At 46.6% G+C, this 16,969-nt stretch overlaps 1 protein-coding gene across 1 annotated transcript in view; it reads left to right on the forward strand.

The window, feature by feature from the left end:
• The first annotated feature begins 6,487 nt into the window (after positions 1 to 6,487).
• Positions 6,488 to 16,969, forward strand: part of PEX5L (peroxisomal biogenesis factor 5 like) — a 279,789-nt gene continuing 269,307 nt past the window's right edge. Inside the window, exon 1 of the mRNA XM_029617366.1 lies at positions 6,488 to 6,496. Within this exon, the coding sequence (XP_029473226.1) occupies positions 6,488 to 6,496 (9 nt within the window). The remainder of the gene's footprint in view (positions 6,497 to 16,969) is intronic.

The following is a 16,969-nucleotide window of genomic DNA, read 5'->3' on the forward strand; positions in this document are numbered from 1 at the left end:
AATACGTTGGAAATCGCGATTGTTGATCCTAAATAAAAATGTAAACCCCTCACCCTCCTTAATCCCCCCCCAAGACTTACCAAAACTCCCTGGTGGTCGAGCGGGGAGTCAGGACGCCATTTCTGTATTCCTTTGCGAGGAGCACGTGATGTCGGCATCACGTCGGAGTGACGCGGACGTCACGTGATTCCCCGCGCGTTCGCTCCGGGACCCTCGTTGACACAACCGGAACTTTTGGCCAGCTTGGGGGGGTCAGGAGGCACATATGGACATAGACTCAACTTATAGAATTCTACATATGTCCATATTGACCGAAATTGACCCCCCCTTTCGACTTAAGGTCTTATGAACATAAACTTTTTGTCTGCACATCCCTAGGTGTTAGGATCTGTGAGTTAGTGGGCCCTTGACCTGAGGTGAAAGATGGTACCACCCATGGGGAGGAGCCCCACTGGGCCTCACCATCGGGAGGCAAGGTCTGTAGCAGCAGATGACACAGCCCAGAGAATACAGGAAAAGAGAGAGAGACTGAGGTGTGGATGCAAGTGCCAGAGTAGGAACTCACTGTGGTGACGTGCAGATCAGGCCCCGAGGAGCGGGGAATGCAAGGCAGGGTATGGAGGACTACTAAGGGGACAACCCCAAGAGGCGGAGCCACGGGGTGAGTCAGCACGGAAGAAATGACATAGACTTACCCGAAGAGCGGGGAAGCCATGTGGAGTCCCAGAACAAGGCGACCGACGGTCATAACAAAGGGTTTAGGAATATGTCCCTCTGGGATATATATTCCATGCCTGGGCACAGCAGTTGTACATATCCATCAACTGGAAACAGTTTCTTCACATCGGCTCATTAGATTACATGCCCTCTTGCTTGGGCAGCCGTGGTGGGGGCGGGGTCAGGGAGGGAAAGTTTATTATAGTCCGAGGATATGAGGAGTAATTCGGTCTTGGCTGTGTTAAAGCTGATATTGTTGGAAATCAGCTACTGACAGCACAGGGGGTGCAGAGGAACTATTTTGTGTTTGTACTACTTGTAACTGTAGGTCATGGTGGCCAGAAACAGCCTCTTTAGCAGCAGCATCTGCCAGGCTGTTTCCTTGGGTGAGCCAATGCTCAGGGCTCTGACGAGCCCGCTGACAACAAAGGGCAGACTCAGTTTTATTTCTACTTCTGTCCTGTAGGGTCCCAATAATTATTTCCCAGAGTGGCAAATTAGCAATAGGTTCACCCGAAGATGAAATAAAACCTCTCTTATGCCATTTTCTTAAATGTTCATGCAAAGAGTCAATCACATATTGTGAATCAGACACAATAGTTACTGGCTCAGTGGATGATGCATTTAGCAGCACATAACATAGAGCTGCAAGCTCTGCCCGCTGGACTGAATTCCCCGGAGGCAACAGTCTCTGTTCACACTGTAGAATGTTGCCATCGGGTGTATAATGTACGGCTGCAAATCCTACAATGGTCCCATGGAAGGAGCCGTCAGTAAACCACACTGGCCCCAGCTGTAAGGGATCAATTCCTGCGATAAAATTCCCTGGGAGTGGCAGAGCATTGATCCCACACAAATGCTCCACTGCTGGGCCTCCCTCCAGGTATTCAAGAAGGAATTGGAAAGGGTCAGATTTAGTCAAAGGCACTAGGGTCACTCCTGAATTTAATAGTGTTGTCACACAAGACCCCCAACCAGGGAGCTGTAAATGTGAGTTGCGGACAAGCCAACAAAACTTTTACATCGTGGGAGATGTGTAATTTGATTATCATACCAGGAGCATGGGCTAAGAGTTTTAGAACCGCAGCACTTCCTACCAATAGCCCTTGTTCACAGGAGGAAAAAGCCTGTTCCACAGGTGTGACTGTACCAGATAAAAATGCAATTGGGATAGTGCAATTATCCTGGGAAGCAGCAGCTGCCCTTCCCCCATGATAAACATAGAACTTAAACGGTAATTGCAGATTAAGCAGAGCTAGGAAAGGAGTTTCTAAAATTACAGAGACTATTTTCGCAATGATTTCCTCATCATTAGGGAATAAAGCAATTTGGGTAGACCCCGCTGGATTCCCTTTCAAGTGTCTACGCAAAGGAGTTGTTCATTACTGAATGCAGGGATCCATAAGTGGCAAAAATTCAAAAGTCCTAGCAAATCTCTTAACTGTTTGATGGTGTGTGGACTAGTGAGTTCATTTAATTCCTTACGCAAAGGGCACTGGAGCTTCTTACCATGATTCCTAAGGTGAATCCTAAAAAAAGAAACTTCAGGCATATCTGTGCTTTATACAGATTTACTTTGCATCCTGCCTGTGCAATCTGGTCAAGTAATAACTCAGTATATTTCAAACATGCATCTGAGGTAGGGGCAGAAAGCAGTAAGTCATCTGCATAATGAACTAGCTGCACATCCTCTGGCAGGGAACATTCAAAGGCTTCTAAATCTCGTGAAAGTATACGTGGAAATACTGAGGGGCTTTTAGTATATCCTTGTGGGAGTCTAGTCCACTGATAGGTCTGACTGAAAAGCAGTGAGGGGGCGACTGTCAGGGTGGAGGGGGGCCACAGAAAAACACGTTAGATAAAGCCAGCACTGTATGATATTTTCCTAACTGTATACTCTGAATGGTAGCTGGATTTTCAACATTTGGAAACTCTGATAGTACTATAAGAACATAAGAACATGCCATACTGGGTCAGACCAAGGGTACATCAAGCCCAGCATCCTGTTTCCAACAGTGGCCAATCCAGGCCATAAGAACCTGGCAAGTACCCAAAAACTAAGTCTATTCCATGTTACCATTGCTAATGGCAGTGGCTATTCTCTAAGTCAACTTAATTAATAGCAAGTAATGGACTTCTCCTCCAAGAACTTATCCATTCCTTTTTTAAACACAGCTACACCAACTGCACTAACCATATCCTCTGGCAACAAATTCCAGAGTTTAATTGTGCATTGAGAGAAAAAGAACTTTCTCCGATTAAATGTGCCACATGCTAACTTCATGGAGTGCCCCCTAGTCTTTCTATTATCTGAAAGAGTAAAAAACTGATTCACATCTACCCGTTCTAGACCTCTCATAATTTTAAACACCTCTATCATATCCCCCCTCAGCCGTCTCTTCTCCAAGCTGAAAAGTCCTAACCTCTTTAGTCTTTCCTCATAGGGGAGCTGTTCCATTCCCTTTATCATTTTGGTCGCCCTTCTTCTGTACCTACTAGGTCATTTAGACCACGTAAGTCCATTTTCCCCAAAAACATGGTGGGTTCAGCGTAGTATGGTCAGAGGGGTCATTTTCAATGTGGACATTGCAACATGTGTGCTTTGTCTTTCAGTGGAGATTTGTTATGTTTCTCTGACTGCCGTCCATTTAGATTGTTATCATACACTGCCTGTGAGTTGTTGGGAGTCATCTATTTAATTTGATGTCCCTGTAAATTATGTTACATTGGTAAGACAATTTGACCTGTCAAGATTAGAGCACAGGAACATGTGAGCTGCATTAGATGGGGGAGGCGTGAGGCTCCTTTAGGTCATTATTGGATATATAAGGGACGTTACTGAAAATCTGAGATTCACAGTACTGGAAAAAGTTGAGCAACATAGTCAGGGGTGGGGATTTTGAGAAATATTTGGTGCAGAGTCAACAATCCTATATTTTTAAATTGGCGATGATGGCCCCTAGGAACAAGAAGATTACTTTTCCTTCTATGGTAGTTTCATCGGTACTAAGATACTTTTGGAATTTGTTCTTTGTTGAGCACATCTTGTTTGCAATTGAATGTTATATATGGGTTTAGGATGTACATTTGATATACACCATAAGCAGGAAAATGGTTTGGGTTTTATGATGTGATGTGAATGTGTGGTGCACTTGTAGTATGTGAGTGGAAATGGGATTTTAGCTTTTAATTAATAGGGTGGTTTGGCTCATTACTGTAATTATATTTATACAAAAAGTAAAAATTTTTCTTGAATATAAAGTTTGTATTTATAATAAAATGGATGATTATGGGTATCTAGATTTTATGAATCTTTATTGATACTGTTTTGGTATTGGATTGGGATTCTTTTCTAAAGAACAGTGGGGTGGTATAGAGAGTATTGAATTCGTATTAATATAATACAAAATTAAAACAGTAACATAGTAAAAGATGTCAGAAAGACCAAAATGGTCCATCTAGTCTGCCCAGCAAGTTTTTTTTTACGGTGGTAGCAACTGCCACTCTGTGCAGGGTACCTCCAAGCCTTCTGTTAAGGGTGGTAGTAATTGGCAGGCCCTTCTGGAAGGGCCTGCCAAGTATCCAATGCCCTTTCCGTGAAGAAACATGGAACCCAACCCCCAATACTGTTGTGTCCCCTGTAGGGTTGCAAGTGCTACTGTGTGCAGATTACCCCATGCCTTCCAGGAAGCACAATGCAACCATATCACTCCTGCCCTGAACCATAACTGTCGCTCAATATTTATTTAGAGTTTGTGAAAAGTATTGGCTTGATTGCACTGGAAAGCAAAGTCTTTCATTTCTCCACACAACAGGCACAGCACAGGCTGCAGCATTTAAGTTTCCTCCAAACTGTCTTACTAGTGTACTTCAATCTTACTCTGGGAGGTTCCCCTCCAGAGGGTGGGAGTAATTCAGTCTGCATCCCTATGCTGTTTTTGGCCTTTCTGCTAAGAGTGCCCACAAGGGGGTCAATTATAGCCATGTTGTAATAGTGGAATATTTTTTTCTCATGGATTCCTGTGCATTGGGAACTGGACTGAAAACACGACACCATTTCACATAGGCTATCAGACTGATTTATTTGTAGTCATTTGTTATTCTGCCTTTTTCCATGAATGGATGCAAGGTAGATTGCAAAACAAGTTTTAAATAACAGTTCTTGAACATACCCAGATCAGTCGAGAGAAGTGGATTGTGTACCCCTACCAGCAGGTGGAGTCAGAGCAAAACTTTGGGCACTTCTATATATACAAGAGTGCCACCTGCAGTCCCTCAGTATTTCTCTGATTCCAGCAGGCAGTAGAGGTGCACTCCTGCAGTCTTAGTCATTTTTTCAGTGTAGTTAGAATCCTGGTTTGGTGGACATGGACACGGATGATCCTGATGGGGAGGACCTTACTCCGGTGGAGGGAGATGATCCCTGTGTTGTCCACCTGTTTAAGCGAGATGAGCTCTGTCCGCTTATCCCTCAGATTCTGGATGTTCTGGACCTTAAGATTTCTCAGGAGGAATCCGATAGTAAAGGGGTCAGTCTGGTCCTCGATGGTATACAGGGTCCGACGACCTCGTTCCCTCTCCCTAAGAAGGTCCGCAAGCTAGTGACTCGCGAATGGGATGCTCCAGAGGCAGGTTTAAAGGTGGGTAGGGCTATGGGTAAGCTCTACCCACTGTCAGATGCTCTGGACCTGCTGAAGATTCCGAAGGTGGATGCGGCTGTCTTTGCGGTCACGAAGAAGACCACGATACCCGTAGCTGGAGCTGCCGCCTTAAAAGACATGCAAGACCGCAAACTGGAGATCCAGTTGAAGTGGGTTTTTGAGGTGTCCGCTTTGAGCCTGCGAGCGGCAGTCTGCGCTAGTCTTATGCAGAGGGCATGCCTGTGCTGGATCCAGGAGGCTGGCACCAATGTTGGGGACGCCGACGCTGGTACGCTGCAGCTTACCCGTTTGGAAGCAGACATTGCGTACGGAGCGGATGCACTCTACGATCTCGTTTGGACCTCGGCTCGGTCCATGGTGTCCATGGTGGCAGCTCATCGTCTTCTTTGGTTGCGGAATTGGGCAGCGGACTTGTCCTCCAAATCCCAGCTTTGTAACCTTCCCTTTAAGGGCAAGCTGCTCTTCGGGGAAGAGTTGGACCAATTGGTCAAGCTGCTCGGGAAATCCAAGGGCAATAGGTTACCCGAGGATAGAAGAACTTCTAAGAAAGATTTTCCCCCTCAAGCTCGTTTTCGGGATTCTTGCCATTTTCGATCTGGCAGATATTCCGCTCCGTTTGGTACTAAGCAAGTGTCGGGACGCAAGCAGTCCTTTCGAGGTGGTCACCGCTCCGGTAGGGACTCCGGTCCCCTCGGGGCGGGAAGCAGTAAACCCGCCCAATGAAGCCACAAGTACCCATTCCGTCATTGAAGCTGTTGGAGGCAGATTATCCAACTTACACGGAATGGACAAGAATTACTTTGGACCGCTGGGTCTTGGAGGTGATCAGAGATGGTTATGCCCTGGAGTTCTTGCGTCCGGTTCAAGAGGCATTCGTGGAGTCCCGAGTGGTCTCTTGTTCCAAACGCGTGATGGTACAGAATACCCTGCAACGGCTGCTCGAGCTCAGAGCCGTTGTCCCGGTTCCGGAAGAACAGCAGGGATGGGGTCGGTACCCAATGTACTTCGTAGTTCCCAAAAAGGAGGGCACGTTTTGTCCCATTCTCGATCTGCAGAAGGTCAATCGTCTGCGTGTCCCTCGTTTTCATATGGAAACCCTGCGGACGGTAATGGCAACGGTGAGAATAGGAGAGTTTCTAGCGTCCCTGGATCTCACGGAGGTGTATTTTCATATTCCAATCCAGCTGAATCACCAGAGGTTCCTGCGCTTCAAGGTCTTGAGTCAGCTCTTCCAATTTCGTGCCTTCCCATTTGGTCTTGCAACAGCTCCCCAGACTTTCACCAAGGTGATGGTGGTGGTAGCGGCCTTTCTTCGCAAGGAAGGGATCTTGGTCAATCCTTACCTGGACGACTGGTTGATTCGCGCCAAGTCTCTGGAGGATTGTGAGAGGTCAATACACATGGTGATGGTCACCTTACAATCGCTTGGGTGGATCATCAACCTGCAGAAAAGTCACTGGAACCCGTCCAGGAACTGGTTTACTTGGGAGCGTGATTCGATACCTGGCAAGGCAAGGTGTTTCTTGTGGAGGATCGTCTGATAAAATTACAGGACCAGATCCACGCTATGCTTCAGAAGAAGAATCTCATAGTATGGCATTATCTGCAGGTCCTGGGCTTCATGGCTTCCACCTTGGATTTGGTTCCCTGGGCGTTCGCTCACTTACGACCGTTACAGCATGCACTTTTGTCACGCTGAAGTCCAGTGTCAGAACAGTTCCACCTTCCAATGCCGCTGCTTCCCGAGTCCAGACTCAGTCTGTCATGGTGGCTGTCGCGCGACAATCTGGGCCGGGAAGTGGATTTGGAAACGCTGGATTGGCTGATAATCTCCACCGATGCCAGCCTGTCCGGCTGGGGAGCGGTATGCGCAGACAGATCCGCCCAAGGACTCTGACGCAGGGCTCCTGTCCATCAATCGACTCGAGACGAGAGTGATACGGCTAGCCCTACAAGCGGTTCTTCCCTGGATATGAGACAGAATGGTTCGAGTGGCTTACATCAACCGGCAAAGAGGGTCAAGAAGTCCCGCGGTGGCGCTGGAGGTGTGCCTCCTGTTCGCTTGGCTGGAATGCCATCTCAAGGGAATCGCAGCTTCTCACGTTGCAGGAGTGGAGAATGTGCAGGCCGATTTTCTCAGCAGACAACAACTCGATCCAGGGGAGTGGGAACTGTCTCGCGATGCATGGAATCTCATTTGCGCCAGATGGGGCGTGCCGCAGTTGGATCTGATGGCAACCAGGGCGAATGCGAAGATGAAACTTTTTTTCAGCCATCGGCGAGAGCAGGGCTCGGTGGGTCTTGACGCGCTGGTGTGCCCCTGGCCCACGGGAATTCTTCTGTACGCCTTTCCTCCATGGCCGCTCATCGGTCGCATTCTCCGTTGCATAGAACTCCATCCAGGCAGGGTGGTGCTAGTGGCACCAGAGTGGCCGCGTCGCTCGTGGTTCGTGGATCTGGTTCGCATGGCTCTGGAGGGTCCTTTGCAGCTGGCTCATCTGCTGCATCTACTTCGCCAGGGTCCTATCTTTTCGGATCGGGAGGATCACTTCTCTCTCGCGGCTTGGCTTTTGAGAGGTGATGTTTACGCTTGAAGGGGTATTCTGAACAGGTCATTTCCACTCTCCTTCAGGAGAGGCGCCCGTCCACTTCTATGGCCTATGTTAGAGTCTGGAAGCTGTTTGAGTCGTGGTGCCATCAACTTTCCTGTGATTCGTTAACTGTGAATGTTCCACGGGTGCTGGACTTCCTGCAGCAGGGGCTCGCTAAAGGTTTAGCGTTCAATTCCCTTCGGGTTCAAGTCGCAGCTCTGGGTGCCTTGCGGGGACGTGTTAATGGTGTTTCTCTGGCTGTCCATCCGGTTATTGTTCAGTTTTTCAAGGGGGTCAAACATCTCCGTCCTCCAGTCCTTCCTGTGTGTCCAGATTGGAGTTTGAACCTAGTGCTTCGTGTTCTCTGCGGAGCCCCTTTTGAGCCTATCTGAAGAGCGTCATTGAAAGATCTGACCTTAAAGACAGTATTTTTGGTGGCCATTTGGTGGCTCGTCAGATCTACGAATTACAGGCGTTGTCCTGTCATGACCCCTTCCTGCGGATTTACGACGATAGTTTCGTTGCGTACGGTTCCGTCTTTTGTTCCCAAAGTCATCTCAGCTTTTCATGTCAATCAGACAGTGGAGCTTCTGGGTTTTCCACAGAGGTCTCGGGTCTCCACTCAGGACCTGGATCTTCATCTTTTGGATGTGAGGCGCACCTTGTTACGCTATCTGGAGGTTACCAATGACTTCCAACGTTCAGATCATTTGTTCATCCTTTTTGTGGGTCCCAAAAAGGGGTCAAGGTGTCTAAGGCGACCATCTCTCATTGGATTAAGGAAGCTATAGGTTCCTTGTACATTGCCCGAGGGCAGCAAGTGCCTTTGGGCCTCAGAGCTCATTCCACCAGGGCCCAGGCTACTTCCTGGGTGGAGTGTCAACTTCTTTCGCCTCAGGAGATCTGTAGGGCGGCAGTGTGGTCTTCTTTACACACTTTCACTAAACATTATCAATTGGACGTTCAAGCTACTGATGAATCGTCCTTTGGTGAGAGTGTACTGCTTGCGGGTCTTTCGGGTTCCCGCCCAGTGTAGGGTGGCTTGGGTACATCCCACTTCTCTGGACTGATCTGGGTATGTTCAGGAAATGAAAATTGGTTCTTACCTGCTAATTTTCATTCCTGTAATACCACAGATCAGTCCAGAGGCCCACCCCTTTCTTCAGACACCGAAAGATTGCCTTTGCTTGAGATTTGCTGTATTTAGTTATAGAGCTCCGGGTTGACAGAATTTCTTGATGGAGCAGTTTCTTCATGTTCGTTCTCATTAATTTTCGTTATGATGGCGAAGAGGTTGTTGATTTGTTTGGGGTTCAACCTCTTTCCGCTAGTTAGTTCTGTTAGCATGGGCTTGGGTACAGGCCAATACTGAGGGACTGCAGGTGGCACTCTTGTGTATATAGCAATGCCCAAAGTTTTGCTCTCTGACTCCACCTGTTGGTAGGGATACACAACCCACTTCTCTGGACTGATCTGTGGTATTACAGGAACAAAAATTAGCAGGTAAGAACCAATTTTCATTTGCAGTATATTGGTTGAAAGTTAATTTCAATCACAGTTGAATCAAATTTACAGTGGATAGCATTGCGAGGCCCAGGGTGTATAACTTAATAATCTTTACTTGACTTTTTGCCACATCTGATTTTAGCCTGGATCTTGTTACGCTTCCTCCCACAGCTGGAGCCACAGGAGGCCTTTCACCTCTCCCAACGCCGCGGCCTTCCACAGTCCAGACCGCCACTGCTGTGTTCCGGCCTGCGGCCTGGAGGCCGCCAAAGCCAGGGCCTTTCCTGCGGCGTGGAAGCCGCCATTGACGCCGTCTTCTTCCGCCGCCGGTGGGCCGCTTCGGAGCTCCTCTTCAGTGGCAGGAGCCGCCCTCCTTCTCCTCTTCGCGGCAGGAGCCGCTCCGATGCCTCAGGGCCTGCTTCTCCTGGCGCAGCAGCATGTCTGCTCTCCTTGGTCCTGCCCCTTCCCCTAAGGGATGAGGCCACACCTCCTTTCCCTTCTTAAAGGGACAGCGCAGGTGTAGCCCTCTGGAAACCCCTCCCTGGGCATTCCTGGTTCTGCCCTACAAAAGGGCTCTGAGCTCAGTCCATCTTTGCCTTGGCAAGGAGTCAGTCTATCCTGGCCTTCGTATGGAGCTTGTCCTCCTGGGAGCTTCTCCTCCATGGACTTCGTTGCATCTTGCTCCTACCTGGCATCTGAGTTCCTGATGTCTGAGTTCCTAATGTCCTCATCTTGTTGTCCCAGGTCCTGAGTACCTATGCCTCCGGACATTCCTTGCTTTTACCTGATCCGAAATTCCGGTTCCAAGTTCCGTGGTTTTAAAGACTGTTTCCTGTTCCGACTCCGGAGGATCCAAGGGTTAACTTGTCCTGACCTGTGTCTATGTCCAGAGCTTGCCTGCTCCTCTCATGGTCCGTGACCAGCCACCTGGCTGTGGAGGGCGCGCAGTGTGGTCCGTGACCAGCCTACGGGCTGTGTAGGGCACCTGAGGGACCTTGCTCGCCATGTCTCATCCTCTGTGTTCCAAGCTCCACGTCTTGTTTTCAGAGTCCCAAGCTCCACGTCTTGTCTTCAGAGTTCCAAGCTCCATGTCTTGTCTCCAGATGTCCAAGCTCCACTCCTAGACAAGGTTTCGGCTCGCTGCAAGGGCACACATCCCTCATCCCGCTATGAGGAGCGCCCCCTAGTGCTCCCTTCCATCGCAGCGCAACAGATTTGCCAAGGCCTCTGAGCGTTCCAATGCTCAAGGCCTCCACCACAATGCAACAGATTTGCCAAGGCCTCCAAGCGTTCCGATGCTCAAGGCCTCCACCGCAGCATAACAGATCTAAGCCAGTGATCTAGAAGGGAAATTCTCTAATCCTCTTCCAATCCTCTGAACCAGCCAGTCCCCTCCAGTTTCTTGCATCTTGTTAAACAACAACAACAACAACAAAAAACAGAATGTGTTGCTAAGGTTTATAGTAAATTGTGAGAAATCAGTAATTTGTACTATTTTAATTTAGGATATAGCCAGTGCATAGTTGGGAATAAGGAAAAATTCATTTTTGTGCAAATCAGAATGCACATTTAGAGAAGTCTTTGCCACAGTACCGATGCACTTATTTAGAAATTGGTTTTTCTAAAGCTGTGTATAAAATTGTCAGACTAAAACAAAGTTGCCTGGGTAATTTAAACTGGCTCAGTCAGTATTTGCGTGTCAGAAATATTATGCTGATGCCTATCTTGGCAGTGTGACTGTAGAAATATCTTCATAAGGATAAAATGTTCTTATAACATCACTGGTGTACCAGCTGGTGCTGCAGCTGATGCTGGAAAATTACATGACGTGGTATAAATTATATTAATGGGTATGCAGGAAAATAATTATATACTACAATTATATAGTATTTCTATGAAATTTTTAAATTGTTATTTATGCCAAACCCTCCCCCCCCCCCCACTCCCCATTACTTTCATTAGTAATATATTTGTGTACATGGAGTGGCCCATTGGTTAGAATAATGGACTGGCAACTAGTTTATCTTTTGTCACTGCCATTTGCAGTTGCCTTGGGCAAATCAGTCTCTCACGGTCAAAGTACCCAATTAGATTGTAAACCTGTTGGGATAACAATTAAGTGTACCAATCTGTAATTTGTTGGTTGATTTTCTGAGGTTAGGAACAACACATACACATTCATATATGTACCTGAATGTAAACCGATGTGATATCTCAGATCAAATGTCAGTATATAAAAATAAATAAATAAATATAGTCAATTCCATTATGGTTTTTAATCTGTACACGTGTACTAAGGATGTGCATTTGTTTAAAATGAATGGCACATCCACCCGAAAGGCCATTTTTGGTTCATTCCAAATGGAACAAACTGAAAATAGCCTTGCCCGAAAATACTCAAATTTTTGGTATTTCTGGTTTGATTATAAAAAAACATTAGTGACTTCCCCGGACTCCCCTGGGGCCTCTGCTGCAGCTTCCCAGGGTCTCTGTGGGCTCCTCTGAGTCCAATCCCCCACCAATACTCTAGGGCTTGGTTCAGCTCAGCCAGGGCCTCACCGGGCCCCTCCCAGGCCTCCCCCATCCCCGTAGAATTCAACCATTGAATGGGTTTGCATGTAGCAGCAGCAGCAGTGGTGGTGGCAGAACTCTATTCCTGGTCTTCCAACTCTGCTTTCTTGTGTGCAGCAGCAGCAAAGGCAGCAATGGCTGTGGCAACAATGTTCCGCTCTTCCTCCTGTGCTCTAATTCTTTCTAGTTTTAAGACTGCTTCCTTCTTGCTATAAGATGTACATATCTGTGCAGTTTCTGCTTCAGTATGTACTCTGGTGGCAAGTGCACTTGTTGAATGTAAGTTTGAGCACATACGGGCCAATGCAGTAAAAACCGGGGAAGAGCCGGCGCTCCTGGGCACGCGATCGAGTATTTAAATGAGGGCCCACGGTAAAAGGAGGCTGTCAGCGGGTTTGACAGCCGACGCTCAGTTTTACCGGCATCGGTTCTCAAACCCACTGACAGCCACGGGTTCGGAAAGTGGACGCCGGCTAAATTGAGCGTCCGTCTTCCAACCCGTGGGCCGCAGGCAGATTTTAATTTTTTTTTTTTTAATTTTAAATTTTTTTAAATTTTGGGGCCTCCGACTTAATATCACTATGATATTAAGTCGGAGGGTGTACAGAAAAGCAGTTTTTTCTGCTTTTCTGTACACTTTCCCTGTGCCGGCTGAAATGAAATTCTGCCTTTGGGCAGGCGTTACTTTCTGAATCGAGCGGGAATAACTAATAGCGCCCGCAACATGCATTTGCATGTTGCGGGCGCTATTAGTTTCGGGGGGGGGGGGGGGGGGATGGCGGGGTTTGGCCGCACGTTTTCAACGCACTATTACCCCTTACTGTATAAGGGGTAAAAATAGCGCGTAGAAAACGCGCAGCCGAACCAGGGCTAAAGGTGCGCTCCATACCGAATCGGCCTGATAGTGATTTTGAGACTTTTGAGATGTGTCTGGAGGACCTGGAGCACTGAGATGTTGTTTCTTTTGAACATTCCATTTGAGATTCTACTTCTGCTGTAATCTCTCTGATCAAACTGTCATGTCTCTGATCACTAGCTTACTGAAAATCATGCACCTGCAAGTTTTTATCTGAATTGATCCATGTTAGGAAAGTGAAATATTCTTGTGACAGGAATTGGTAACTTCTGACCTGGCTGACAGTTTATTTACTTTCTGTGCTTGTACACATATCACTGAATCTTTTTCCAGGCTTTGTCCAATTTCTAATACTTGTCTCTGACAATTTCATAGTTTTCTCTGGCCTTCTGTGCGAGAATCATAAGAACATAAGAATATAAGATACGCTATACTGGGTCAGGCCAAGGGTCCATCAAGGCCAGTATCCTGTTTCCAAAAGTAGCCAGTCCAAGTCGCAAGTACCCAAACATTAGATAAATTACAAGCTACTATTGCTTATTAATTACCATAATAGCAGTTTATGGATTTTTCCTCTAGGAACTTATCCAAACCTTTTCTAAACCTTGTTACACTAACTGCTGTAACCATATTCTCTGGCAATGAATTTCAGAGCTTAACTATGCACTGTGTAAAAAATAATTTTCTTCGATTTGTTTTAAATGAGCTACTTGCTAACTTCATGGAGTGCTCCCTGGTCCTTCTATTATTTGAGAGAGTAAATAACTGATATACATTAACTTGTTCAAGTCCTTTCATGATTTTGTACACTTCTATCATATCCCTCTCAGTTGTTTCCAAACTGAACAGCCCTAACTTCTTTAAGCTTTCCTCATAGGGCAGCCGTTCCATGACCCTTATCATTTTGGTTGCCCTTTACTGCACTTTCTCCAGTGCAGCTATATCTTTTTGAGATATGGTGAACATAAGAACATGTCAACACAAAAGGTATCGCCAACTATCTTATATTATCATCATCTACCATTTGCCAAACAATGTCTTATTCAATTCAATCTCATCTTGCCGTAAACATGTCTCAAAAAGAGGGGAGCTGTTCCATCCCCTTTATCATTTTGGTCGCTCTTTTCTGTACCTTGACCAGGATTGTACACAGTATTCAAGGTGCGGTCTCACCAAGGAGCGATACAGAGGCATTATGACATACTCCTGTTGCGTCCGTTGGTTGCAGACAGCTGCGACTGCTCTGCCTCACCTCTCTTTTACCTTTCTCCTCTTTTACCTTTTACCTCTCTTTTACCTTTCTCCTCCGCTGCTGTTTGCCGAACTCCTCGGTGTCTCTGAGCCAGCATGGGCGTCCCCGCCCACCATGCTTCTTCCTGAGGCCTCCTAGGGCGCGCGCGCGCGCACGCTGCCCACGTTCTTATGCACGTCAATGCGGGAACCTCGGGGGCGGCCCCACCGCATGACGTCAGTGCCTCCGGGTATTTAAACCTCCGCTCCGCTCCAATACAATGAGTTAGAAAGGTCTTCGGTTTTGCTACTCTGACCGCTTCTAAGCTGCTTGCTTGGATTCCTCACTACCCTCCGGAGTATTTCACTACCTACTGAAGCTCTGGGTACCCGCTCCTCGGGTGCCCCTCACTTCTACTCGCCCTCTGGGGTTATTCAGCCTAACCTTCAGGACACCCGCCCCTCGGGGATCTTGTCTGCTTTATTCCAGGTACCCTCGGTGCTCCTAGGTACTCGCTCCTCGAGGGCCTATCCTGCTCTGGGTATCCTGCACCTCGGACCATGGGTCCTTCTCTTCACTCGACTACCGAAGGAAGCTATCATCGCTGCTACTCTGTGAGTACCACTACGCTCCAAGCTTGCCTCACTCCACCCTTCAGGTTCACGGCTTATCCCGTGCTGTGGAACACTACCGGACCTTTGCTACATCTGGGTGAGATCATCAACTACATTACTACTGAGACTATCTGGAGCCTTACTGTGATATCGCTGGACTACAGCACTGTCCGTTCCTTGGACAAGTATCTTCATCACAGCAGTATAATAAAGCTTCCTTTCCTCTGTGTCCGCTTTGCTATTCAGCCTATCGTTGTGGTTCCCTACGGGGCCCCTCCCCGTGGGAGGAGTCATCGCCACTTCGACCAAGAGTCCACATTATGCCACAAACCCAACAATTCTGTTTTATTTTCCATTCCCTTCCTAATAATTCCTAACATTCTGTTTGCTTTTTTGTCAACACAGCACACTGAACTGACGATTTCAATGTATTATCCACTATGACATCTAGAACTCTTTCCTGGGTGGTAACTTCTAAGATAGAACCTAACATTGTGTAATTACAGCAAGGGTTATTTTTTCCTATATGCATCACTTTGCACTTGTCCACATTAAATTTCATCTGCCATTGGGAAGCCCAATCTTCTAGTCCTCCTGCAATTCATCACAATCCGCTTGAGATTTAACTACTTTGCATAATCTAGTGTCATCCGCAAATTTGATCACCTCACTCGTCGTACCCCTTTCCAGATCATTTATAAATATATTAAAAAGCACTGGTCCAAGTATAGATCCCTGAGGCACTCCACTGTTTATGTTTTTCCAATGAGAATGACTATTTAATCCTACTCTCTGTTTCCTATCTTTTAAACAACTTGCAATCCACAAAAGGACATCGCATCCTGTCCCATGACTTCTTAGTTTTCTTAGAAGCTCATCATGTGGGACTTTGTCGAATGCCTTCTGAATACCCAAATACAACACATCTACCAGTTCACCTTTGTCCACATGTTTATTCACCCCTTCAAAAAAATGTAGGTTTGTGAGGGAAGACTTCCCTTGGGTAAATCCATGTTGGCTGTGTCCCATCAAACCATGTCTTTCTAAATATTTTGTGATTTTATTCTTTATAACAGTTTCCACGATTTTTCCCGGCACTGAAGTCAGGCTCACCGGTCTATAGTTTCCCGAATCACCCTTGGATCCCTTTTTAAATATAGGGGTTGCATTGTCCATTATCCAATCTTCATATATGTCGGATGATTTTAATGATAGGATACAAATTAATTGAAATAGGTCTGAAATTTCATTTTTTAGTTCTTTCAGAACCCTGGGGTATATACCATCCATTCCAGGTGATTTACTAGTCTTCAGTTTGTCAATCAGGCCTACCACATATTCCAGGTTCACCGTGATTTGGTTCAGTTCATCTGAATCATCACCCATGAAATCCTTCTCCGGAACGGGTATCTCTCCAACATCCTCTTCAGTAAAACACAGAAGAAAAGAAATAATTTAATCTTTCCACGATGGCCTTATCTTTAACCCCTTAGACCTAAGTGCCTCTTTAACCCGCTAATTCTACTTTCCTGAATTTGCTGAGTTAGGATTTCGGCCTCTGCTGATTCTGGAGAAAGAGTAGTGTGCTGTCTATGAGCTTAGGTTCTGCCATGATGCACTGCTTAGGAGTCTGTAGCATTGGTAACAAAGGCAACTATCTTGCAGCAAGGATGAAAACTGACAAGAGTTCAAATAGTACTGCTTAGAGTCCTGTTATGGATCAGCTGGATATTGAGAAGTCACATCAGTCAGTGGGACAGCATATCTGGAGCCTGTGCTCCACTCCTGGATTTGACTGTATGTCTGAAGCGTGGCCATGAGGAGAGGCCTGACTGTAGAGGTGCAGCTATAGGAGTGAATCTACTGTAGGAACCACTGGGGTGCTGATTCTTTACTATCTCTATAGTTTAATCCCTCATTTTACTATTCTTTCTCCACTACATGTTTTGTATGTGCAGCTTAAATAGATAGCTTAACTTGGTCTTTACTTGCAGACACTCCAAACTTTATTAACATGAAAAAAATGTTTTATGTTCATAAACTGGGGATAACAATGACCAGCACAGTCTGGGCCACAGAAATGGACAGGTAAAATGAGGAGAATTCTGCAGGGCTGGGTCAGAAAAGATACGGAGGAAGCAGAGGCAGTTCAAGTTAAATGAAGAGCATACAAATATGAATTATTCCAAATTATCTGAAGCAACTGGTAATAAGAAGGTTTT

Source organism: Rhinatrema bivittatum, chromosome 9 (assembly GCF_901001135.1).
Source record: "Rhinatrema bivittatum chromosome 9, aRhiBiv1.1, whole genome shotgun sequence".
Lineage (NCBI taxonomy): Eukaryota > Metazoa > Chordata > Amphibia > Gymnophiona > Rhinatrematidae > Rhinatrema > Rhinatrema bivittatum.